Raw genomic sequence first — 26690 nt, forward strand, 5'->3', positions numbered from 1 at the left:
TCTTAATATACAGTGCCTTCGGGAAAATATTCAGACCCCTAGACTTTTCCCACATTTTGTTAGGTTCCAGCCTTATTCTAAAATGGATTACATTGTTTCCCCCCCTCATCAATCTACACACAATATCCCATAATGACAAAGCAAAAAGAGGTTTTTAGACATAGCTAATTTATTGAAAAATAAATAAAAATACATTTTACAAAAGTATTCAGACCCTTTACTCAGTACTTTGTTGAAGCACCTTTTGGCAGGGATTACAGCCTCGAGTCTTCTTGGATGTGACGCTACAAGCTTGGCACACCTGTATTTGGGGAGTTAATCCCATTATTCTCTGCAGATCTTTCAAGCTATGTCAGGTTTGATGGGGAGCTTTGCTGCACAGCTATTTCCAGGTCTCTCCAGAGACGTTCGATCAGGTTTAAGTTCAGGATCTAGCTGGGCCACTCAAGGACATTGAGACTTGTCCCGAAACGTTGTCTTGGCTGTGTGCTTAGGGTCGTTGTCCTGTTGGATGGTGAACCTTTGCCCCAGTCTGATGTCCTGAGCACTCTGGAGCAGGTTTCACCAAGGATCTCTCTGTACTTTGCTCCGTTCAGCTTTGCCTCGACCCTGACTAGTCTCTCAGTCCCTGCCGCTGAAAAACATGCCCGCAGCATGATTCTGCCACCACCATGCTTCACCGTAGGGATGGTGCCAGGTTTCATCAGACCAGAGAATCTTGTTTCTCATGGTCTCTGAGAGTCCTTTACATGCCTTTTGGCAAACTCCAAGCGGGCTGTTGTGTTTTTTACTGAGGACTGGGTCCTTCTGGCCACTCTACCGTAAAGGCCTGATTGGTGGAGTGCTGCAGAGATGGTTGTCTTTCTGGAAAGTTCTCCCATCTCCGCAGAAGAACTCTAGAGCTCTGTCTGTGACTATCGGGTTCTTGGTCACCTCCCTGACCAAGGCCCTTCTCCCCCGATTGCTCAGTTTGTCTGGGGAACCAGCTCTAGGAAGAGTCTCGGTGGTTCCAAACTTCTTCCATTTAAGAATGATGGAGGCACTGTGTTATTGGGGACCTTCAATGCTGCAGAAATGTTTTGGTACCCTTCCCCAGATCTGTGCCTTGACACATTCTTGTCTCTGCGCTCTATGGACAATTCCTTCAACCTCATGGCTTGGTTTTTGCTCTGAAATGCACTGTCAATTGTGGGACCTTTATATATAGACAGGTGTGTGCCTTTCCAAATCATGTCCAATGAATGGAATTTACCACAGGTGGACTCCAATCAAGTTGTAGAAACATCTCAAGGATGATCAATGGAAACAGGATGCACCTGAGCTCAATTTCGAGTCTCAAGGCAAAGGGTCTGAATACTTATATAAATAAGGTATTTCTGTTTTGTATTTTTTTATAAATTAGCAAAACTCTAACCTTTTTTTGCTTTGTCATTATGGGGTATTGTGTGTAGATTGCTGAGGATTTGTACAAATTTAATCAATTTTAGAATAAGGCTGTAATTTAACAAAATGTGGAAAAAGTCAAGGGGTCTGAATACTTTCCGAAGGCACTGTATACATAAATTATAATATATGTAAATTTGTCTGTGTTACTAAATGTAAATAGTAATATGTATTGTCTCTTATCTATGATCGTCATATGATTTGGATACTTGCCATGCTTTCTCTGGTATAGCCCTCGTCGGTTGAACAATATTTACTACTTTTTTACTCTTTGAAAATGTTTCAATTTTAGTGTCTTTTGTAAAAGGAGGAGATAGGAGTGACAATATCATCGGAACTTGGTCAATTAAAGCATCACCTTGATACCTGTATTGGATGTGTTATGCGTGCTATGTTGGTCTTGAATATACCACCATATGGTATCAAGTATCAGGGTCCATGTTCCTTCTGTATAGAACAGAATATGATAGTGACAGAATATGATAGCCTAAGTATAGACCAGAGCTATATATATATATATATATATATATATATATAGCTCTGGTATATATATACACAGCCATATACAATAGCCTACATCTCGTGTATATATATTGTATATGGCTGTATATATAGCTCTGGTCTGTCCTTAGCCTATGTCACTATCATATTCTATGCTGATACACTGAACATATACAGTACCAGATAAAAGATTGGACACCCCTAGTCATTTTAGGGTCTTTCTACATTGTAGAATAATAGTGAAGACATAAACTATGGAAACACATGGAATCATGCAGTAACTAAAAAAAAGTGTTAAACTAATCAAAATATATTTTATATTTGAGATTCTTCAAAGTAGCCACCTTTGACAGCTTTGCGCACTCTTGGCATTGTGTGTTATTTCATCGTTTTGATGTCGTCTTCACTATTATTCTACAATGTAGAAAATAGTAAAAATAGAGAAAAACCCTTGAATGAGTAGCTGTGTCCAATCTTTTGACCGGTACTATATATATTTTTTTATCCAGTCGGATAAACACTCCAAACAGCCTACCCAACTGCTCGGAGGTGGCCGCATGGTCCTAAAGCACACTGTTGCCTCGTTTTGTATCACATTCCAATGATAAAACTCCAGGGGACAAAAATGCAATTAAAGAATTTATGGGGGGAGACATGTCCCCCCGTCCCCAGTGAAAGTTGCACCCCTGGTAGTAGGCAACACAGTATCTTCACGAAGGCTGTGTGAGTGATACAGTATGGCTCACGTACTTACAGTTCTGGGCTAATAGCTGACAAGCGCAATTGCTGCCACAGGTTAAACTAAGCAGCACGTGGGTGACCCAAATGCCTTGTGCTTCCTTTCTTTATTCATAGTACAGAATAACTATCCGTTTGTTTCATAACGCCATATTTATGGCCCATTGGTCTGAGGGTGTAAAGGCCAGGTCCAGACAGACAGACGGTGCACAACACCAGCTCCTACCACCGTGCCACAGCTCCACAAAATAGCCTGCGCGGTTGCTAAGAGATAGGGCCCAATGAAAACATAGCAACATCTGCTGTAATGATCTAAGAGAGGCGGACCGGCCGGGCAGCGGAGCCCCTTCTCAGCCTGGCACCAAGCCTCCCCTGGAAACCCACCTCCAGGGGAGACAAGTTGGAAGGGGAAGGAGAGAGAGGCGATGGAGAAGAGAGTGAAAGGAGAGGGATAGCGAGGGAGAAGGGAGGGAGGAAAAGCATAGGAGAGGGAGAGTGAGAAAGGAGGGTCTAGGTAAGAGATATACAGAAACAGACAATTTGCAGGTGTGACATCAGCCTACACACTCTCCCCTAAAATCTGTTCCCGTTTCAACTAAAACAGCATGGGTTGAGCTAAAATAATCACATTTGCTTTTGATGAGGCTTGAAGTGGTTATGTAGCCAGTCCTCAGAGCTGCTATAGATAAGGTGAAGCTGCCATTGTTTTTACACTATTTATATGTATCTACATATAAATATATTGCTGCAAAGAAATCTCTACTAAAGTACAAGCAATGGACATTAGACCGGTGGAAATCTGTCCTTAAGTCTGATGAGTCCAAATTTGAGTTTTTTGGTTCCAACCACCATGTCTTATATAGATCCCTCCCACTTCTAAAACCAAAGTTGTACCCCTGCCTACTACACATACTGTACCACCCAATTACAGAAAGAGGATGCACACATCTGAAGAGGTTGAATGAATGATTGGACTTGTTCATTCATATCATTGTGTGATCATCACTTCCCCCGATCATCCCGTCAATCAGCCAGTCTTCTCCGTACAGACCACAGCCAATGCAGAGGGCGAGTTAGGACTCGCTTCCTGACATTTCACTGCTCCTACTGTTTCCCTGCCCCGGCCTGAGGACAGAAACCAACCCACATAGACTATCTATAGCAGAGAAAGAAAACACAATGAATGTAGTTTACCCTTCTACTTATTCATTGCCTTGATCGTTTGCGTCTTCTTTCAGCCGTACAAGGCTTCACGACAAACCCACAAGCGTCAAATCATCTTTCTGTGAACAGATTGAGAAACAACACTCAAAACGGTCCTATGCCTGTGAACTGTGACTAGAGCTGTTGCTGGTAACTTTCCCTCGGTTCTTCTTAAAGATGTATGGTTTTCATTGGGAGTTTATAAAAACGAACAGCAACACTGCCTCCCTACTTGTTAAAGAGTATATTGGTGTGATATCTCACCATAAGGAACTCACCAGGGACTCGGCTAACCTCTAAAAGCTGTCCAGTGAACAGGAGGCACTCCGTCTCAGTCTGTGTTGGTGAAAACATCATCGCCCCTGAGAAAGCAGCATCATTTGCTGTTTTGTTTGTTTGCTTTCAAGAACCACAGCCCTTAGAGGAGAGACGGCTCTTTATTTTATTGTCCAGTGACCTCATGTCACTGGACATTTACTGAAGAGTCTCTTAAAGAGATACTTCAGGATTTTTTTCAAGTCCCCTGAGACAGATGAACTTGTGGATACAATTTCTGCGTCCAGTATGAAGGAAGTTACCATTGGCTTGCGAAACTGCCTCTAACTATGCACAATGACTTTTGTTCAATGTGCAAGGCAAGCAAAAACAATGTAATCAAAAGACCTCCAGTGAGGCAGGCTGGGTTTGATCATAGTTTATTGTTCCTATGGCTGACACCCTTATTCACACAAACATTGAACAGTGATTACATTCACATGGCCTGGCTTCACAATAAGGGCTCCTTTTTAGGGCTTTAACCCTGTAAAGGCACACAAAGACTACAGCAACTCCTGGCTCCAAGTAGAGGAAAAGGTCAACTCTACAATAAAGTCTTGTGACACAGCTAGACAAAAATACTTTTACCTGGTCAGGTCATGTGGTCAGGAAAAAAACTCCTGACTGATAACACGCATCCTGTAAATGAGCTAGCATGTGATGGTTAATTAGACTCCATCTTATATTGGGATTCTGCACGTGCTGTTAAGGGCGTTGCTCTACTGTCATTGTCCAGTTTTCCTCAGTGGGATATATCGTTTCTCTCATATACACAAAGCACTATGCAACAGAACCAGAGTCACTATCTGATAAATAAAATATGATAAAATGACCCAGACCTTATTTACTTCAGATGACAAAAAAACAACCCTGTCAAGATCAACATCTGTGATGACAGCAACTAGGGAGCATCTGAATGGATGTGTTGTTTGTTTAGGACATGGGGTCCATCCAGGCATCATGACGAGACCCTCAGTCGGAGTATAGTGGGAGAGCTCTCTCGATTTTTTATAGAGCCTAGCGCCTGCTCAGCTCCCAACCAACCGCAGGGAACTAAAAATAGCTCAGCCTCTCTTGGAGCCATGCATCACACCTCCCCGTCCACCTCCCCCTCCCTGCTTGTAATGGATTAGAGAACACAACACAGCATAAGCCTACAACACAAATCAGCCAAACAACAGCTGAGCAAACAGCATCCTCCACAGTGTTGTACAGGACATTAATAATGAACAATTGAAAACGACTGTATACATTGGGTAAACGCTGGTTAATATATATATATATTTTTAAAGGAATATAGACACTGTGGTGTGTGTGTGTCTGGTCAGATGTCTTCGCTGGGTGCTCAGGTCTGGTCTCAGGTAGGAAGAGGACACAGATCAGCCATAGCTGAGGCCTACAGTACCAGTACAGTACCAGTGCAGTACCAGTACAGTGCTCAGAGAAAGGAAATGTAGTGCCTGACACCTGTTCACAAAGAATGGTACTGCACTGCTGTCTGTGTATACAGTATAGAAGTGTGTGGGAGATTGAAAAAAACTGATTCAGCAGTTAATGCAGGTTCAAATCCAATCTAATTGTTTGTTACATGCGCCAAATACAACAGGCGCAGTAGAACTTCCAGTGAAACGCTTACCTTACAAGCCCTTAACCAACAAGGCAGTTTAGAAAAATACATTAAAAAAATAAGAAATAAAAGTAACAAATCATTAAAGAGCAGCAGTAAAATAACAATAGCAAGGCTATATACAGGGGGTACCAGTACAGTCAGTGTGCGGGGCCACCAGTTAGTCGAGGTAATATGTACATGTAGGTAGAGTTATTAAAGTGACTATGCATCGATAATAACAGAGAGTAGCAGTAGAGTGAAATAGTCTGGGTAGCCATTTGATTAGCTGTTCAGGAGTCTTATGGCTTGGGGATAGAAGCTGTTTAAAAGCCTCTAGGACCCAGACTTGGCGCTCTGGTACCACTTGCTGTGCAGTAGCAGAGAGAACAGTCTATGACTAGGGTGGCTGGAGTCTGACAATTTTTAGGGCCTTCTTCTGACTTCCTCTGGTACAGAGGTCCTGGATTGGTGGAAGCTTGGCCCCGGTGCTGTACTGGGCTGTACGCACTACCCTCTGTAGTTCATCCTTTCCCCTCTAGATTAGAGATGGTTGTAATCTCCACATTTGTCTCAGATTATATACTTTGTTACACACGTAATTTCCACAGCTGGATACTGTGGTCTATTCCATGAGACAGAAATATAATGAATAGAGCAGACAGACACGATTCCCTGTTCTACATGACAGGTAACCTCACAGAAGCCTTGTGTTACAATAAGGAGTGGTGTTCAAAGAATGACGAAGACAAATGCTAAACGGCTGTACATAACTTTAACCAACAGTGTACTTTCATGGGCATTGATGTTGGCAGCAATGTCTTATTACATAGATGTCAAGGAATTGACTTGAATCAGGTATGTTTCTAGGTATTTGTAAACAGGCCTTTAATGAGTGGAAAAGAAAGCGGGATATTGGTGCATTAGTCTACTCTCAGATCAATGGGAGACAGTTAAAAGGACCACAACTTTGTTTTTCCATGCAAGAAATCAAATCAATACTTTCCACAAAGGCTCTAGCTGAACATTGAAAGAGGATATGTTCTTTCTCCAGTCTTACTGTTCATACTGTATACTATAGTATAGCAGTAACAATGGTTGCGATGGATGTTAATACTGTGTAAATACTATACCCCTACTATTCAAAACTGTGCTGAATCGATTGAGTGATATGAAAAGGTATGGTTTGACCCCCACCCCCCCACCCACCCACCTTTAGTCCCATTGTCTTGACATTAAACAAATGTGTTCCGTCCACAATTAATCACGCTTATATAACAGTATTACTGTACAACTCACACAGAAGGAACTTAGTTCATCTTGCTACATTAAACAATTATTAAATGTTAGACAATCCACTCTTGACCGTTCCTAACAGTACAGAGCCAGACATCCATCCTACAGCTCCTGTATCAATCACTATGATTAAAATGTTTCAGAATAATTCTCCCCAAGTGCATTACATCAAATAGAATCCTTAGAAAGAGTACATGATGAGATAACGTCCTAAAAGAGGAATGGGATGGGCCATCTGGAAATAACCCACGAGTCACTCAATCATTTGAATGATACATTTTCCTAATCACTTAAGGGTTTTAAACATTAAATATTCATGAACATTTCAAGGACTTTGAAAAAATGGTGGCAGCTTACCTTGATCAGTCTGCATTGAAGTGAGCAACAACAACAAAAACAAGCTTGTCATATTAAAGTTGAAATATTTAATTTTAAAAATGGGAACAATTATACGCAGATACATCGTTTTTAGTATATCATACAAAGACATTATTTAAATGTTATTGAGTACTGTGTGTTTCTCATCGACTACAGTGAGCGGCAGTTTGAAAGGCTGGCTGAGCTGGTTGGACTACAGGCACAAACCAAAGGGTGAGGGGTCAATAACCAGGAAGTACACGTTAAATCATCATTAAATACCCAGTGTCACAACTTTTTATATAAAACAACCAAAAGCAGAGCAGGATAATAAAACCTCAAAGGGACATTAAGACACGCAGGAAGACAAACTCAAAGAGCATCACACACAGAGACAGTATACTGTGATTAAACCAGATCAGGGTCCAAATAGGATTCATACATTTTTTTGAATACTTCTTGAATATCATTGCGTTTCATTGAGCCTGACTGGAGTGCCCGATGGGCGTGTTTTGAAGTACATTTGGGACTCTTTCATTGGTTCCATTGCACCAGGCAAGCTCAATCAAGCGCAGCTAAAGTATTTGAAAGGAAAACAAATACTGAATGAAACCCTACTAATCTAACTCATGGTGTACTCAACAACATACGATATTCCCATATCTTTTCATAAAGCCAGATTGAAGAGCAGTAGTGACCACTGGCAAGACAGGCGAGGAGAATTTATGATAGAGTCTCTAATGTGGTAGCTCTGCGGTGCAACACTGCCCTCTTGTGACAATGTAACATTTAACACAGGTCCAGGTATACCCTCCCTGTTTCAGTCTGTTTTCTTCCATTTGGTGCCTAATGAACACAGCCCAGGTGTTATTGCTACTGTAGACAGATGGAAGTTGTCGGTTTCCCTTTCTAGGCTTTACAGCTACGTCGTCTGGGGAAGCTGATAAGAACCCAGCAGTGTGGGTGTGTAGGGCTGCGTTACAATTCCCTGCCTTTCTGCTTATTACTTGTTCACTCCCACCAGATTTCTTACACAAGTCCATTCCTTTCAAATCAATAAAAGGGGTGGTGCCTCGGAGAAGAGTAAATTATCAGACGTCAGCTTATGGAAGTCCTTTTTCCAGCCACGCTAGACACCAAGAAGCCCAGAGCCACACAGCCAATTAACGGTCCAGCATGATCAGTGTCCTGTTCAATAGGACACTGCGTAGCATACCATTTAGAAAGTGGAAACGAGTGTTTCATATTGGACACGTTTAGGTACTACCTTTTCATCCGTGTTGTGCCTAATGAACACAACCAGGGGCTCAAAGCAGCCCCAGACATTCTCACACACACACACACACAACTTAATCTCTAGCTTCAACTCCAGCAACAGTCCTCTGGCTGCTCAGACACGCTACACTTGTGCCTTTAGCAAACCTAAACCCCATTAAATGGGTCGGGGCTTTTTGGTATCCACAGGGTAGTTGGGCGTCTAAACAGTCAACTCTAATAATAACAACAACAACAGTCATCATGGTCTTTAAAACAGGAGGCGAAAAGGCAGAAGTCCGTATCCCGGTGGGCGTATAGCTTAGATGGGGTGTGGGTTGGACTACTAGAGATGTAAAAGCTCACAGTGAGTGGAAAAAGAGGATCCAAGAGAAAATAAAAGTGGGGAGGCAGTGAGGGAGGGAAGGGGTTAGCTCTCCCTCTAACACAGGGTGCAAGTTAACAACCCCTACCACTTAGAATAACAACACAACCGTTTAGTGGGAGAAAAAAAACGCCTGTTTTCGTGGCACTGATGAGACATGGGTAGGCAGGTGGAGGGCAAGGGGTGGGGTCTATGTGGCAATCAGTCAAGTCTCCCTCTCATGAGGGATTGGCCCTTGTGCAATGCATTCCAGGATGTCTGGTTGTGAAGAACTTGTGCTCGCGGTGGGTCGCTCCACAGTCACACTGGTGGTGCTCCGACTGGGATAAAGTGAACCGTTGGAGAACTGAAATAAATACTTGGTAGAAGACAGAGGAACCATCAGCTGGTGTGGTATTTCTCAAGGGGCCCAGGCAGGTAGTCAATCCATCCCGCCGCTTTCCCTCCTCATCAATGTCCAATTAGAAGCAGCTGGAAACAAGATAATTTTTAAAAAGCACCTTTTTTATTTGGCTTTCATAAAAGATAAAAAATAAAGGGAAAGACCGAAGAGAGTGTATAAATGGGGCAAGAGGCAGAGCGAGAGAGAAGTTAGTCTTGTGGTTGGAGGAGAGGTGGGGAGCAGACCTCAACCTGTACCTGTGAGTAGAAAAGAGGGATATTAGACTGGGCTTCAACACAACCAATTATACACAATCGCTATTTCTGCCATAGTGCCTCTGCGTAATCACGTTGAGACACACATACGCACCTTCGTCCTCCTCCCCCCAGCCCTCGGCCACCCCGGCCAGCTCGTAGTGCTTCTTCCTTAGCTCCCCTAGACGCTCTCGCTCCTTCTGCAGCTTTGTCTCCAGCTCTAGAACAGAAACCTGACAACACACACAAAAACACGGTTTACTTAGACCTGTAACACACACACACACAGCCACCCCACATTGCTCTTACCTGTGAGTCCATCTCCTGCCTCTTGATCTGAGTGAGGGTCATACTGGAGAAATCCATGGTGTCTGAAGCACACAGTCATAGGAGGGAGAGAGATGGAGAAAAGAGAGAGAGAAAAGGGAGGGACATATGAAGAGAAAGGAGAGAGAAAGAAATTCAGCATTCGCTCACAAAACATTCAGTCACAATACATCTCACGTTGATCGCTCACTGTGTAAATCCACGGGCACGCTACTGTTAATCCACTCACCTTTCTCCTCGATCTGGGACTTCCCGGACTTGGTGGAGGCTACAACCCCGGCGGTGGCCTGTGTGACCCCTTTGGATGCCAGCTTCAGGCGGCCCAGGTTGGCGTTATCTTTGTCTGCCTTCACCTGCCCAACAGACCAGAGAGTGGATGGGTCACCAACGGGAATGGGTCACAGGTGTGTCTTAAACACATGTAGAGATATGGTTGACACACTGAGTGATAAGACCGATCTAACTTGGCATGTGTAGATCCGGTTGTGAGTGAGTGTCTCAGGCTTGCACGCACAAGCACAGAGTTTCAGTTACCACAAATCATTACATATAAGAAGTACCGTCTCACCTTGGATGCGGCCACCAGCTGTGCAGTGCTGGCTGCGATCTCATGCGAACACACCATCAGCTCTTCGTACTTGCCCTTGCCCTGCACCACCAGGTCTGCTGCATCTCTATGGGATATATTACGCAGAGCATTATGGGTACTGTAGTGCATCATGCTTCGAGTTCAACGGTTATAGGCTATACAGCACAGGGTGGAGTTTTTTTTCTGGTCAGGTCATGTAGTCAGGAAAATCTTCTGGCCTAAATGGGTGTATTCCAGAACACAATGGTGTTGTGGAGAGGTAACAACACTGCTGTGATACAAGGTTAAGTTAGAAGAGAAAGGGTGATACTACTTACACCATGACTGTGGCGCCCCAGCCCACGGCTTTGGAGGCTGAGATCAGGCCTTCCGTCCAGCGAGAGTTCTTGACATAGAAATCCTTCATGGATGCTGCCCCCTGGTGGAAAAAAGATTGTATTGGAATATACACTGAGTATACACTGAGTATACAAAGCATTAGGATCACCTGCTCTTTCCACGACAGACTGACCAGGGGAAAGCTATGATGATCCCTTATTGATGTCCCTTGTTAAATCCACTTCAATCAGAGTAGATGGAGGGGAGGAGACGGGTTAAAGGATTGTTAAGCCTTGAGACATGGATTGTGTCTGTGTGCCAGAGGGTGAGTGGGAAAGACAAAAAATGTAAGTGCCTTTGAATGGTGTATGGTAGTAGGGGCCTTTGAACAGTGTATGGTAGTAGGGGCCTTTGAACGGGGTATGGTAGTAGGGGCCTTTGAAGGGGGTATGGTAGTAGGGGCCTTTGAAGGGGGTATGGTAGTAGGGGCCTTTGAAGGGGGTATGGTAGTAGGGGCCTTTGAAGGGGGTATGGTAGTAGGGGCCTTTGAACGGGGTATGGTAGTAGGGGCCTTTGAAGGGGGTATGGTAGTAGGGGCCTTTGAACGGGGTATGGTAGTAGGGGCTTTTGAAGGGGGTATGGTAGTAGGGGCTTTTGAAGGGGGTATGGTAGTAGGGGCCTTTGAACAGTGTATGGTAGTAGGGGCCTTTGAACGGGGTATGGTAGTAGGGGCCTTTGAAGGGGGTATGGTAGTAGGGGCCTTTGAAGGGGGTATGGTAGTAGGGGCCTTGAACGGTGTATGGTAGTAGGGACCTTTGAAGGGGGTATGGTAGTAGGGGCCTTTGAACAGTGTATGGTAGTAGGGGCCTTTGAACGGGGTATGGTAGTAGGGACCTTTGAACGGGGTATGGTAGTAGGGACCTTTGAAGGGGGTATGGTAGTAGGGGCCTTTGAACAGTGTATGGTAGTAGGGACCTTTGAAGGGGGTATGGTAGTAGGGGCCTTTGAACAGTGTATGGTAGTAGGGGCCTTTGAAGGGGGTATGGTAGTAGGGGCCTTTGAACAGTGTATGGTAGTAGGGGCCTTTGAACAGTGTATGGTAGTAGGGGCCTTTGAAGGGGGTATGGTAGTAGGGGCCTTTGAAGGGGGTATGGTAGTAGGGGCCTTTGAAGGGGGTATGGTAGTAGGGACCTTTGAACGGGGTATGGTAGTAGGGGCCTTTGAACAGGGTATGGTAGTAGGGGCCTTTGAAGGGGGTATGGTAGTAGGGGCCTTTGAAGGGGGTATGGTAGTAGGGACCTTTGAACAGTGTATGGTAGTAGGGGCCTTTGAACGGGGTATGGTAGTAGGGGCCTTTGAAGGGGGTATGGTAGTAGGGACCTTTGAAGGGGGTATGGTAGTAGGGACCTTTGAAGGGGGTATGGTAGTAGGGACCTTTGAAGGGGGTATGGTAGTAGGGGCCTTTGAAGGGGGTATGGTAGTAGGGACCTTTGAAGGGGGTATGGTAGTAGGGGCCTTTGAACAGTGTATGGTAGTAGGGGCCTTTGAAGGGGGTATGGTAGTAGGGGCCTTTGAACAGTGTATGGTAGTAGGGGCCTTTGAACGGGGTATGGTAGTAGGGGCCTTTGAACAGGGTATGGTAGTAGGGGCCTTTGAAGGGGGTATGGTAGTAGGGGCCTTTGAAGGGGGTATGGTAGTAGGGACCTTTGAAGGGGGTATGGTAGTAGGGGCCTTGAACGGTGTATGGTAGTAGGGGCCTTTGAACAGGGTATGGTAGTAGGGGCCTTTGAAGGGGGTATGGTAGTAGGGGCTTTTGAAGGGGGTATGGTAGTAGGGGCCTTTGAAGGGGGTATGGTAGTAGGGGCCTTTGAAGGGGGTATGGTAGTAGGGGCCTTTGAAGGGGGTATGGTAGTAGGGGCCTTTGAAGGGGGTATGGTAGTAGGGGCCTTTGAAGGGGGTATGGTAGTAGGGGCTTTTGAAGGGGGTATGGTAGTAGGGGCCTTTGAAGGGGGTATGGTAGTAGGGGCCTTTGAAGGGGGTATGGTAGTAGGGGCCTTTGAAGGGGGTATGGTAGTAGGGGCCTTTGAAGGGGGTATGGTAGTAGGGGCCTTTGAAGGGGGTATGGTAGTAGGGGCCTTTGAAGGGGGTATGGTAGTAGGTACCAGGCGCACAAGTTTGAGCCATAACACCTTGAAGAAGAAAAAAAGCTTGAGGCATGGAATGCATAGATGGAACATGTCGGCCATATCTTTAGTGTACAATATGACGTTTCTCCCTCCACGTCAAGTGATAGTGGGAGCACTGAGCAGAAGCTACATTGGCAGCAGAGAAGGCAGCAGCTACATAAAACAAAATACAGCACATGTGCATAAATGGCCATATCAATAGACCCGGCAAGTCAGGTTCCAGAAAAGCCGGAACAGCAGCCACTGTGTCCGTATATTATATTATTATGCACATATGATAGGTTTCTGTTTCTCACTCTGCCACTCTCCACAATGTCCCTTTGCAGATCTTTGGAAGACAGCACGAGCACTTTGATGGCCTGCATCAGGTCTGTACAGGAGGCCAGGATCCTATGTGGGGCGATAGAGGACACATTCGTTCAGCATCTCCACTGCGCAACACATCTTGATATGTTTCACTCATTTGAAAGTTATGCGATTCTCAAAGCCAGGGTTGTGTTTATTAGGGCACGCGATGAAAACAATGTAAAAGGGGATGAAAAAAAAATTGCGTTTCTTACTGGACATGTTCAGGGAGTCCCTCCCTGTTTCAGTCCGTTTTCTTCCATTCGGTGCCAAATGAACACAACCCAGGAGTGGGAGACTCACCTCTCGTTGACCTCCATCTTCACCCCTGTGTCGACAGCACGCGACTTGTCGAGCATGTCCTGTCAATAGTATACAATAGAGGAAATTAGACACCTTTTGGTTGGTACTACTGTAAAATGAAACCAGAGGATTCTTTTCCCACACACATTTCTGTTTTAGTTTGGGTCTTCCTTGGTGATACACACACACACACCCATACACACGTTGAGCTGGTTACCTCTATCCTGGCAGCTGCTGACTCCACGGCGGCCGATGTGGCGGCCATTTCCTGCTCCACCAGATCTCCCAGCTCCCCCTGCTGCAGCTCCAGACCCCGAGGACGCAGTTTCTACAGACCAGAGAGAGGGAGATAAGAGAAAAAGAGAGGGGGCATTGGATGTTGTTTTTAATGGTCCCCCTAGATGCTGTCAGTTTGACATTTCGGCAAAATATTTTTAAAGGACATAGGTCAGTTCCCCCTCCCTGTGCCCAAGTTCAACTTCTATCATAAGCAGGGTTGTGACCTCTCCTCCACAGGTCACATACTTCGTTGAAAGGATATGAGGCACTGAGACTCATCTTATCATGATGACATCCCCTGGTTTAAATGTGCACAAATAGGCATTATGAAGAAGTTGAGGTTCTCAGAATGATTGCAGGGTGTGGACTTGTGGTAAATTTAGTAGACCTAGAGTACCAGTCAAAAGTTTGGACACACCTACCCATTCAAGGGTTTGTATTATTTTCTACATTGTAGAATAATAGTTAAGACATAAAAACTAGGAAATAACACCTATGGAATCATGTAGTGACCAAAAACGTGTTAAACAAAACAAAATTGTTTTGTTGTTTTGATAGTCCCACTAAGTGTAAACCAGATGGATGGCGTATCGCTGCAGAATGCTGTGGTAGCCATGCTGGTTAAGTGTGCCTTGAGTTCTAAATAAATCAGACAGTGTCACTAGCAAAGCACCATCACACAAAGCACCATCACACATCCTCCAAGCTTCATGGTGGGAACCACACATGTAGAGATCATCCATTCACCTACTCTACTTCTCGCATGGCGTTTGGAACCAAGAATTTGAACTCATCAGACCAAAGGACAGATTTCCACCGGTCTAATGTTCATTGCTCGTGTTTCTTGGCCCAAGCAAGTCTCTTCTTCTTATTGGTGTGCTTTCGTAGTCGTTTCTTTGCAACAATTCAACCATGAAGGCCTGATTCATGCAATCTCCTCTGAACAGTTGATGTTGCAATGTGTCTGTTACTTGAACTCTGAAGCATTTATTTGAGCTGCAATTTCTGAGGCTGGTAACTCAAATAAATGAATCCTCTGCAGCAGAGGTAACTCTGGGTCTTCCTTTCCTGTGGCGGTCCTCAGGAGAGTGCTTGATGGTTTTTGCGACTACACTTTCAGAGTCCGGATTGACTGACCTTCATGTCTTAAAGTCGTTGCTCTTTGCTTATTTGAGCTGTTCTTGCCATAATATGGACTTGGTCTTTTACCAAATAGGGCTATCTTCTGTATACCACCCCTACCTTGTCACAACACAAAAAATTGGTTCAAACGCATTAAGAAGGAAAGAAATTCCACAAATGAACTTTTAAGAAGGCACACCAGTCAATTGAAATGCATTCCAGGTGATTACCTCATGAAGCTGGTTGAGAGGATGCCAAGAGTGTGTAAAGCAGTCATCAAAGCAAAGGATGGCTACTTTGAAGAATCTCAAATATACAATATAACACTTTTTTGGTTACTACATGATTCCATACGTGTTATTTCATAGTTCTGGTGTCTTCACTACTATTCTACAATGTAGAAAATAGTACAAATAAAGAGAAACCATTGAATGAGTATCTGGTGTCCAAACTTTTGACTGGTACTGTAGGTAACAGGAGTTTGCAGGTCAGGTATGTCACAACCGTATGTCACAACCGTGTCAGTGAATTTCACAACCAGAGAGTGGCAGGCCAGAGAGTGGACAGCAGCACTAATTCTTCACATAAAGCTTTATATCATAAAACTTCCAAGGGGCAAACAAGAGCCCATGTCTAAGACATAAAACAAACGCCGGTGGACACCAGTCCCCAACAAATGCTGGGACCTAACCAGTGGTCTATTGACATTTCTTTAGGTGCCGGATCGCAAAATAAAAACAAATAAATGTCATCATTTCTCAATCAAAGTTTGTCCTGCAGTAGATCATTGAATAATACCATATTAAAATATGCAGAAATGCATCCTCTATGCAACATCTGCCTATGCCTACACATATTGGCTCAAATAAATATTCACAAATACCAAATTAGGCCAACCACTTGATCTCAATCAGTTTCGTGGGAATAGGCATTTAGATCTACTTGAATGTTGTAACTAACTACTGTTTGAACAAATTTAACGTGCCCTCCATTATTACCAAGACAATAAACATGGGAGTTTGCTCCTCATCCCCATAACTGATTGAGTAAGTACGGTTAGGACATACCCAAATTCTTCCATAAAATGGTGAGTTGGGGACCAGATCTGCACTCCTAATCATCCAGATTCCAGCTAAGATTCAAGCTACACCAACGTTCACCATGGACAGAAAAGGCCTGGTCTGCTCTGTCCTCCAGTTGCTGTCCCTGGTCCAAGTCTCTTCAATCAATCAATGACCTGAGAACCATAGAGTTGGGCAACAGCTATACACGTCACGGCCTCAAGCTGCTCTACTGGGTCGCTCAACAGCTGACCACCAACGGCCGCACAGACGCACATGTCTGTTGGTTGACGCATATCTGAAGTGCTTTGACAGGCTGGTCATTGCTCAAATCAACACCATTATCCCAGAAACCCTAGACCCTCTCCAATTTGCATACTGCCCTAACAGATCCACAGATGATGCAATCTCTATTGCACTCCACACTGCCCTTTCCCACCTGGACAAAAGGAACACCTATGTGAGAATGCTATTCATTGACTACAGCTCAGCGTTCAACACCATAGTGCCCTCAAAGCTCATCACTAAGCTAAGGACCCTGGGACTAAACACCTCCATCTGCAACTGGATCCTGGACTTCCTAAACAGGCCACCCCCAGGTGGTAAGGGTAGGTAACAACACATCCGCCACGCTGATGCTCAACACAGGGGCCCGTGCTCAGTCCCCTCCTGTATTCCCTGTTCACTCATGACTACAAGGCCAGGCACGACTCCAACACCATCATTAAGTTTGCCGATGACACAACAGCGGTAGGCCTGATCACTGACAATGACGAGACAGCCTATAGGGAGGAGGTCAGAGACCTGGTCGTGTGGTGCCCTGACAACAACCTCTCCCTCAATGTGATCAAGACAAAGGAGATGATTGTGGACTACAAGAAAAGGAGGACCGAGCACACCCCCATTCTCATTGACAGGGCTGTAGTGGAGCAGGTTGAGAGCTTCAAGTTCCTTGGTGTCCACATCACCAACAAACTAACGTGAAGAGGGCATGACAAAACCTATTTCCCCTCGGGAGACTGAAAAGATTTGGCATGGGTCCTCAGATCCTCAAAAGGTTCTACAGCTGCACCATCGAGAGCATCCTGACTGGTTGCATCACTGCCTGGTATGGCAAATGCTCGGCCTCGGTTACACAACGTTACAGCAAGTGGTACCGGAGCGCCAAGTGTCGTGGCAGAATCAGAATTATTTAGGTAACATTTATAAATAAAATGTTTTATTTATTTTATGCTTATGTGAGATATGTCATTAGAATGTCTATTTTTGGATAATACTGTTGGCCGGTTGCAGTTATCTGTTCTCTGTCAGGGTTCAGTTACTTGGGCTGCAGAGAGGGGAGAGGTCAAGCTTGTCTTCATATGTAAACATATCTTTTAAACCATGTGAATGGATCGATTGAGGGGGAACCAATTATCTCTTGGCTCCACAATGTCTGTGTGCCAGTCACTGTGTCTCCGTGAGCTTGTCCAGAATGGGAGTGTCTAAAATGACAATTGATATATATCCTAATGTCTTGGTACTATGTTGTACCAAGAACGAGAAGTAGAACCTCATTTTAGGAGAGCAAACGGAACGATAATTTATAGCTAATGCTGTCTGGCTATGGGATACTCCTCTCTCAAGTAAAGTCTTCCTTTGAGATCTGTTATTCGTCATGTGAGTTGAGATGGGTGTGTCTTGGCTATAAATGATACTAAGAACTGTTTTGTAAGGACTCTCAGAGAATTCATTTATAGACACTGAATTGATCTGAGAGTCACAGGGTTGTGATGGAGCTCATATTATTAAAGATGGACTTTATGATAACTCTGACTTGTGTGGTGGTTTGCTCTCATGATTTGGTAAATACAGGAAATGTCCACTACACAAGTCTGGGTCCGAGAGGCTTCTAAACAGCTTCTACCCCCAAGTCATAAGACTCCTGAACATCTAATCAAATGGCTACTCAGACTATTTGCATTGCCCCACCCCCTCACCCCCTCTTTTACGCCGCTGCTACTCTGTTATTATCTATGCATAGTCACTTTAATAACTCTACCTACATGTACATATTACCTCAACTAACCGGTGCCCCCGTACTGGTACCCCCTGTATATAGTCTCGCTATTGTTATTTTACTGCAGCTCTTTAATTACCTGTTCCTTTTATTTGTTAATCATATTTTGTTAAACTGCATTGTTGGATAGGAGCTTGTAAGTAAGCGTTTCACTGTAAGACCTACACTTGTTGTATTCGGCGCATGTGACAAATAAAATGTCATTTGATTCAACGCACACGCGCTGCATTATGGCTTCCATTACTTTGGGAACACCGAGGGGCTACTCCCAGCAATTGATCGGGCCACACGACTCTACTTTGCGGTGGTCAGCCTCAATCCAGAAATCAACCCCGATGCTAGAACCCTGCCAAATGACGCCGTTTGTGATAACAGACAACCCTTTACTGCAGAGAAGAACATGGATCGGATCATTGTCACGATCGCCTATGACCCGCGTCGTGTAGATGTCTCGGTTGTGGAAGACGTGTACATAACGCAGCACCAAACGCCAGGGATACCTTGAGAGAGATACGCAGTAAGAGATATCGCAGCTTTTAAGCAAGAGGTAGGTTGTTGATAGACACCAGGGCTGAAAGTAGATTGACATTCTTGCCAGTAGGCATAGTACAGAATCTTTTGAACATGTAGTCAACTTGTGATTGTTCTTTTTTGATTGTGATTCTTCTTCTGAGATGCCAAGTGTTTACTAACAGCCTTGTTGTCTTTTTCTAGTTAAAAAAATGGACATGTAGTCTATTCTAGTTTATACATGAATCCCTTCATCCCTGCAGGTTGAGGTTTTTCAATGGTTCTGTATCGTTAGTATCAACGTTAACCTGGGCACTGCATAGTATAAAATTTGTTTTTCTCCTCCTCCTTTTAAATCGGCTAGTAATGGTATAATAATCAAATGTTTTTATGAAATCAAATTACTGTAATTTGCACCTAAACTGTACCACGTACTCATATTTACTCTTAAGAATAAAGCAGCAACAATACTTGTATGACCATAAAGACTGGGCTGACCTCTGCGGTGGCCAGGATGCCATCCAGTGCTGCCCTCAGCATGGCGCCATCTGCCGTTGCCAGGCTTTCCTGCTCCTTCATCTGACCCAGCAGGGACAGGGCCTCGGCCCCACACGCCTTCACACTGTCTGACAACGCTGTGGGGGGGAGATACAGACACAGTATGGAGACTTAGAGGAAGTGGGTGGCTAACCGCTAGCCTGGTCTCTGATCTGTTTGTGCAGTCTTCCCAACGCCGATGGTCATTGTCAGCCGGTGACAGGCAGCACAAACAGATCGGGGACCAGGCTAGGCTATCGTTGCGTCTGTGCATTGTCAGTACTTCTCTAACAGATGTATATAGGGATGTAGAGTTTATTTTATATTAGACATGGCTCAATTCAAACTTTATTTAAAAATCATGGAACATTCCTGTCCTGGATGTGAGAGTACACATTTCAGTTGAAAAGACACAGGGACAGCTCACACTCACCGTCCGCTTGCTCCACTGGCACCATGTGAGAGGTGGCACTGCCCTGAACAATGGTGTCCCCCACCAGGTGGGCAAGATGGGTCACTGCCCGCACCAGCTCCGACACACCTGGAGAACCAAGGGTCAAAGGTCAAACTACTATAAAGTCTAAACACAATCAACAGGATATGCTACTTTAATTTTCAAGTACTTGAAGGATGTAATGCTGAAAACCCCAGTATTTTAGCTATAAAGAAGCACTTTACAATCAACCTCCACTGTCCACAAAGAGAATAATGAATACCTGCAACATATTCAATTATATTCAAATATATTAACTTTCTTCTATTGGGAAGAAATCAAATAAGACAATAGAAATCTAGATCTTTCATGTGGGCAAGAAACTGAAAAATGAACTTTTCTTCAAGTAATATACATGTGTACCAGTCAAAAGTTTGGACACACCCACTTATTCAAGAGTTTCCTTTATTTTTACTGCACAGCGGCCGTCGGTGAAAGTAACATTTTTTGGCTGCCTTTTGACCTTGTCTGCTACACAAGAACAACAGCAGCTTCGATAGGTGCCTGAAAGTAGGCGGTGATGACACAAAGCTGACTAGGGGAGTAAGTTCTGAGTCTGACCTGTGTTGTCTGCCAGGTAGCCGTCTCTGGCAGAGTGAAGTCTGGCCATACAGTCCAGAGAGGCCTGACACCTGGACGCCAGGTAGTCTACACACAACGAGGGTACACAGTGAGGGGGGAGGCATCTTCCACCATACAAACAAACATGCACACTATTATGAGGGAACACCATCCTACATCACACCCTGGAACACAAACACACATGTACAAGTAGATTGAGGCATCACACACACATCCAGCATGGGTTTCACAATGTGGCATCATCTCAGACGGTCGGACGGACAGACCGTTGGTTGGAGAAGAGGTTGGAGAAGGTTAGGGGCTGACCTGCAGAGCTGGTGCAGCTGATGTGTGCCGGGTCGTCAAGCTGGGCCAGTGAGTCCTGGACTATCCTCTCTGCCTCCTCCACAGTCCCCTGTAGGGCAGACCAGCGTGCTGCCACCAGCTGGCTCTCCAGGGCCTGCTCCCTGCTCTCCTATCCACATAGGGTCAGTGAGAGAATCAGATATCACACACACACACTGAGAGGCTGACACACAGGCGCACACAAACAGCTGCCACACACCTTCTCATTGAGTTGGTTCTGTAGGGCCTCGGCAGTCTTCACGCCGCTCTCCCTCTCACTGGCCAGGCTGCTCTGAACACGCTCAAGCTCCTCCCCCAGGCCTGCAAGCTCCTCCTCTTTCTTCGACAAGGATTCCACCAGCTCCACCTTCTCCGATTCCACAGTCGAGAGCTGAGAACTGAGCTCCTCACTCGACTGAGACGGAGAGAGAGAGAAAGTGAGTGAGGGGGGAGAGACATACAGAGAGAAAGTGAGTGGGGGGGGGGGAGAAAATGAGTGAGAGAGAGAGAAGAGAACGAGAGCGTGACACACATACACAGTATTTTAGGATCGTACATATCTCTGTTTCCCTGCTGAACTGAACGACAAGGCTCACACACTATACACTCCTAATAACACCTTTTAAAAGACAACGCCCTAAGTGCTACGAGATGTGGAAATGACAACTGCCATTCTTCTACTCTCCCTCACCTGTTTGTGGGCCCCCCCCCCCCTGAGCATGTGAACAAGAACATGAACGAGAGACGGGAAGAAAGAGTTTGTAAGTGAGATGTGTGACAAAGTGACAGAGCATGTGTGTGAGGACAGGAGGGAGTGGACGTGAGAGAGAAAGAGAAGGGGCGAGAGAGAAGTTGATTCAGAAATAGGGGTTGACAGGAGTGGGAGAGTAGAGAGAGGGATGGGCGATATAGAGGAGGAATGGTAATTGGACATTCATGGCCTGGTAGGACTACACAGTGTCGGGATCACGCAGAGATCGAGGTCTGCACCGACGCTCCACACAACCCTCTCCACACACAAAGGCACCGTACACAGACAGAGATGGGTCGAAGAGTAACATGGAGTTGTGGAATGTAAAGACAGAAAACAGAGTAAAGACAATTTGAAGGTGTCAGGGTGAGTTCAAGTGGGGTAGAGTGGAGAGGAGGAATGTACTGTTGGGTGAGTGTTTAGGGTGGAGAGGATATGAGGAGTGTACGGTTGGGTAGAGGACGCAAGGGTGTTTTAGGTTAGAAAGTTGGCTACCTGTTGGGACGAGGCCATGGAGCTTTTCAGGGTGTCTAGCGCCGCCCTGCTGGAGATCAGCTCTCTCTGCAGCTCCTGCAGCTGCTCCACCTGTTCCTGCTCCTGAAGGGAGACAGAGGCAGGAGAGAGAGAGTGGCGGGGGAGATGTGGGAGGACAAAAGAGAGAACGAAACAGAGACGCATGTTATTTGCTAGGTCTCCATCTCTCTACCTCCGTCTATTCTACCTCTCTAAATCCCACATGTACAGCAAGGCATCTCAGTTACGCAATTAAATGATCAGAGACAGACGGAGAAAAAGTTGAAAATGTACTGTAGTATGAAGGAGTGAAGTATATTACATTTGAAGTCCTCTGTGTCCAAGAAAGCGAGAGAGGGAGAGAGAGAGGGGGGGAAAGGGGAGAGAGGGGGGGGAAAGGGGAGAGAGAGAGGGGGAAAAAGGGGAGAGAGAGAGGGGGAAAAATGGGAGAGAGAAAACAGAAAGAGGTGATACATACTGTAAACACAGTATTTCAGGAGAGTGTGCATCCCTGTGGGAGTGTGTGTCTCGCCCTCACCCGTCTCTCCGCGGCCTCCTTGGCAGCCTTGACCTTCTCATGCATCTCTCTCCTCACGCTGTCCATCTCGTCCTCAACCGCCCGCGCCACCGTCATCTGACGAGTCACCTCCGCATTCTGAAGCCACCAACAGAAACACAGACGGTTTTAGGTGAGGGAAGAGTTTTTAGAATTGTAAACAAGAAATGTGGAAGAAATGTGTGAGCATTGCTGCTAGAAGTGTCTTTCCAAGGGGAAGAGAGCCTAAACGGGACTGGCTGAGAGGGGTAGGAGCAAGCCTGCACCATGATTCTGAGGGGTGAGGTTCTTCGATCGTAAGGTGTCTGGATGGGCCTACCTTCCTCAGCAGGTCAGCGTGACTCTGCACCAGCTCTGTGTACTTCTCCTTCAGCTTGACGTAGCGCTGCTCGTTGGCCACCGCTTTCCCTGAGACACACGGACAGACAGAGCTGTTATTGTCACAACAGTCAGATGGCTGAATCCTGACTTGAGATATGCACACGTAATTCAAAAAGTTAGGCAGTAAGAAGTAAGTAAGAAGTAAGTAAGAAGATATTTGAGTGACTCATGTTAATCTTGAGGCCTGGGGTTGTCTGGCGGGCTGTCCCTGAACTCACTCTCGATCTCGGTGAGGCTTCGCTGCTCTTTCTCCGTGTCCTCTTTGACCCGGCGCAGGTCGTCAAGCTCCGCCCGCAGGAACTCGCCCTCTCCCAACGCCTGCATCCTCAGGTGGCTCTGCTCTGCTAGCTCCGCCTCCAGCTCATCGACACGCCCCCGCAGCGCCTGGCGCAGACGCCCACTCTGAGAGAGAGAGAGAGAGAGAAAGAGAGACAGAAAGAAAGAGGAGGGAGAGCGTGTTCTGGTTCAGTGTGTTTACACACTCAGAAGTTCAGGCATTATGGAGAATTGCCTCTGTAGTGGCTTAAGTGCCTCATTAAACCTCCCCCTCCCCCCTCCTCACCTCCAATCTGAAGGACTCCAGTTCCTCCCTGAGGGCCTGGATCTCCCGTGTCAGCTGCTCGATCAGGCGGTCCCTAATGGAAACAGGACAGGACAAGGTCGTGTTCATTAGGCACCAAATAGAGGAAAACAGTCCGAAACAGGGAGAGAAATGGCTGGATGTGGCCAAAGACAAAAGTGTATTTTCGGTTTTCCATAGCAAACTATTCTGGGACGGAAAGCTGCAGGGTTTTCAATGCCTCTGAATACCTCTATTGGAGGTCAGTGTGGTCTGAATTGTGTGACAATCTATACAGACCAAGGATATCCTACAAATGTCAAATTCGCTCATCCAGAGTGCAGCAGTTTGGTTCTGGTGTCTTACTTGTCGTCCTTGCGCATCCCGTTCTGACTGTTGAAATTGAATGGGTCCGTGGCGGCGGACGTGCCAAAGAGGTCGTCGAACCTGGGCTCTACCACAGCAGCCTAGTCGGAACCAACACAGCAAGACAGAGACAGAGAGTCGTTCTACAGGCTTTAGGTTTCATTAGGTTCAGTTGACAGAGCACAGGAAGGGCACCGTCTGTAACATGGCATATTTTGTGAAAAAAATGCATTCCGTGTGCGAGTCAGCTAGTGCACGAAATTCATCTTTCACACACAATAAGGCATGTTACAAACGGCGCCCCATAAGACAGCAGTAATGGGACATGTTCAGATGGGCTACCGGCTGGACGGGGATGTCGGTATCCACCAGGTCCTCTGTCACCAGGTCCACCATGTGTTCCGTCTCGGGGGAGGACGACTCAGCTGGAATGACTACCACGGGACTGATGTGCTCCGACAACGCCGACGCCCGCAGGAAGTTAGGTGGGTTCTGACAGCAGACAGAGACAGAGAGACAGACAGACAGAGAGAGAGAGAGATACAGAGAGAGAGAGAGAGACAGAGAGAGAGAGATAGACAGAGAGAGAGAGATAGACAGAGAGAGAGCGCGAGCATAATTAATCAAATTGTATTTGTATAGCACTTAACCCAAGTAGCTGAACAGCAACCTGGGCCCAAATTCCTCAAGAGCAAGCAAGGGCAACAGAGAAAATGGGAGACTATGTTCATGTGTGTGAATGATACAGTATTAATTTGAAAATACACAGCAGAGATCCTGTCTAATCTACAGGCTAGTTCAGGAGGACTCTTACCTCAGGTAACTGTGGGATCTGAATGAGCCTCTTGAAGTACTGCAGGTTACTGGAGCGGTAGAACAGACTCTTCAGCCTAGCAGAGACGACACACACACACACCGATGAAACACTCCACCATCATCACAACTTAGTTAGGTCAGGTGGCGGAGCACTATGACCTCTGGTCAAAACTAGTGCACTACATAGGGAATAGGGTGCCAATTGGGACGCGGTCCATGACTTGTGTGTGAACTGACTTCTTGAACTGCTCCTGGAAGCGGTCTCTGTGGCCCTGGAGTGTGTCAGCAGGAAGGCCTGGAACAGACAGACAAACAGTTTTGGAATGTGTGTGTGTGTGTTTGTGAAACTACTGAGAATGTGAATGTACTACAGAGTGTGTGTGTGTACTCAGGTTTTAGGCATTTCCTAAGCCTATGATATGACCAAGAAAATTAGGTGAATTATGTGCCCTTGGAATAGCCACAGATTTTCTGGGAAGATCACAGGAAAAATTGTTGGCCTTAGATTAGTAGCCAAGTATGAGGTATTCAGGCTGTCACTCTGCCATTTGTCCAGCGGGGGGCGTGTGTGTTGGACTCACAGGAGTGCAGCTTGAAGAGCAGCTTGACGGTGTAGTCGTACAGGTGGCTGCTGTCCAGGATGACCTGGATCAGGGGAGCCAGGCGACACTGGCCCGCCGCCGTCACCGACACAGACCGCGACATGTCCAGAGAGCTGAACACTGCAAGGGTGGACACGCACATATCAGTGATCATCACACACACACACACACACACACACACACGCACACAGTGTGTGTATGTGCACGCAGGTGGTCGGTCAATCAACCAATGAGTATGTACTGCAACAGTCTCTTTCTTCCTCTCTCATTACAGCTCACTTTCAGTCCCTCCCCCCGCTCTGATGTCAGTCCCTCCATCTCCTTTGCACTCCCTCCCCCCCGCTCTGATGCCAGTCCCTCCATCTCCTTTGCACTCCCTCCCCCCCGCTCTGATGCCAGTCCCCCCATCTCCTTTGCACTCCCTCCCCCACGCTCTGATGCCAGTCCCTCCATCTCCTTTGCACTCCCTCCCCCATGCTCTGATGCCAGTCCCTCCATCTCCTTTGCACTCCCTCCCCCCCCACTCTGATGCCAGTCCCTCCATCTCCTTTGCACTCCCCCCCGCTCTGATGTCAGTCCCTCCATCTCCTTTGCACTCCCTCCCTCCCTCTCTGATGTCAGTCCCTCCATCTCCTTTGCACTCCCTCCCTCCCTCCCGCTCTGATGTCAGTCCCTCCATCTCCTTTGCACTCCCCCACGCTCTGATGCCAGTCCCTCCATCTCCTTTGCACTCCCCCCCGCTCTGATGTCAGTCCCTCCATCTCCTTTGCACTCCCCCCCGCTCTGATGCCAGTCCCTCCATCTCCTTTGCAGTCCCTCCCCCCGCTCTGATGCCAGTCCCTCCATCTCCTTTGCACTCCCTCCCTCCCTCTCTGATGCCAGTCCCTCCATCTCCTTTGCACTCCCCCCGCTCTGATGTCAGTCCCTCCATCTGCTTTGCACTCCCCCCCGCTCTGATGCCAGTCCCTCCATCTGCTTTGCACTCCCTCCCTCTCTGATGCCAGTCCCTCCATCTCCTTTGCACTCCCTCCCTCCCGCTCTGATGCCAGTCCCTCCATCTCCTTTGCACTCGCTCCTTCTCTGATGCCAGTCCCTCCATCTCCTTTGCACTCGCTCCCTCTCTGATGCCAGTCCCTCCATCTCCTTTGCACTCCCTCCCTCTCTGATGCCAGTCCCTCCATCTCCTTTGCACTCCCTCCCTCTCTGATGCCAGTCCCTACAGACCCAGTCATTCCCTCCACACAGAGGTGTAGTTTCCTGTGCAGCCAAACCCTGACACACACACAGTCAGGGCTCTCAGCTCTTGGGTGACGTGATGCTTTAGCCTGCAAAACATCTCTCCTGATGGGAGGCAAAGAGTCTCTGTGTGTGTGTGTG

The 26690-nt window shown here is 46.4% G+C and overlaps 1 protein-coding gene and 1 non-coding gene across 4 annotated transcripts in view; both read right to left on the minus strand.

Moving 5' to 3' along the window:
- Positions 1–7510: 7510 nt before the first annotated feature.
- The window catches only part of LOC110507077 (huntingtin-interacting protein 1), a 48707-nt gene continuing 29527 nt past the window's right edge, over positions 7511–26690 (minus strand). For 2 of the 3 annotated variants that reach the window (XM_036964918.1, XM_036964920.1), the window contains exons 8-32: positions 25293–25433; positions 24949–25006; positions 24710–24785; positions 24238–24387; positions 23896–23996; positions 23533–23605; positions 23189–23372; positions 22909–22997; positions 22572–22688; positions 22356–22367; positions 22016–22117; positions 20990–21184; positions 20752–20899; positions 20425–20511; positions 19804–19911; positions 19332–19468; positions 14020–14130; positions 13803–13861; positions 13451–13544; positions 10968–11068; positions 10630–10735; positions 10291–10414; positions 10044–10105; positions 9850–9967; positions 7511–9737 (exon numbers count right to left, since the gene is read on the minus strand). In XM_036964918.1, coding sequence (XP_036820813.1) covers positions 9727–9737; positions 9850–9967; positions 10044–10105; positions 10291–10414; positions 10630–10735; positions 10968–11068; positions 13451–13544; positions 13803–13861; positions 14020–14130; positions 19332–19468; positions 19804–19911; positions 20425–20511; positions 20752–20899; positions 20990–21184; positions 22016–22117; positions 22356–22367; positions 22572–22688; positions 22909–22997; positions 23189–23372; positions 23533–23605; positions 23896–23996; positions 24238–24387; positions 24710–24785; positions 24949–25006; positions 25293–25433 — 2564 coding nt within the window. In that variant the 3' untranslated portion in view covers positions 7511–9726. The remainder of the gene's footprint in view (positions 9738–9849; positions 9968–10043; positions 10106–10290; positions 10415–10629; positions 10736–10967; positions 11069–13450; positions 13545–13802; positions 13862–14019; positions 14131–19331; positions 19469–19803; positions 19912–20424; positions 20512–20751; positions 20900–20989; positions 21185–22015; positions 22118–22355; positions 22368–22571; positions 22689–22908; positions 22998–23188; positions 23373–23532; positions 23606–23895; positions 23997–24237; positions 24388–24709; positions 24786–24948; positions 25007–25292; positions 25434–26690) is intronic. The other variant, XM_036964919.1, reaches the window with a different exon arrangement.
- LOC118944789 lies at positions 20265–20371 on the minus strand. Its single transcript, XR_005040106.1, has one exon. It is a non-coding gene; the product is annotated as a small nucleolar RNA SNORA16B/SNORA16A family (small nucleolar RNA).

The sequence above is a fragment of the Oncorhynchus mykiss genome, chromosome 27, assembly GCF_013265735.2.
Source record: "Oncorhynchus mykiss isolate Arlee chromosome 27, USDA_OmykA_1.1, whole genome shotgun sequence".
NCBI classification, from domain to species: domain Eukaryota; kingdom Metazoa; phylum Chordata; class Actinopteri; order Salmoniformes; family Salmonidae; genus Oncorhynchus; species Oncorhynchus mykiss.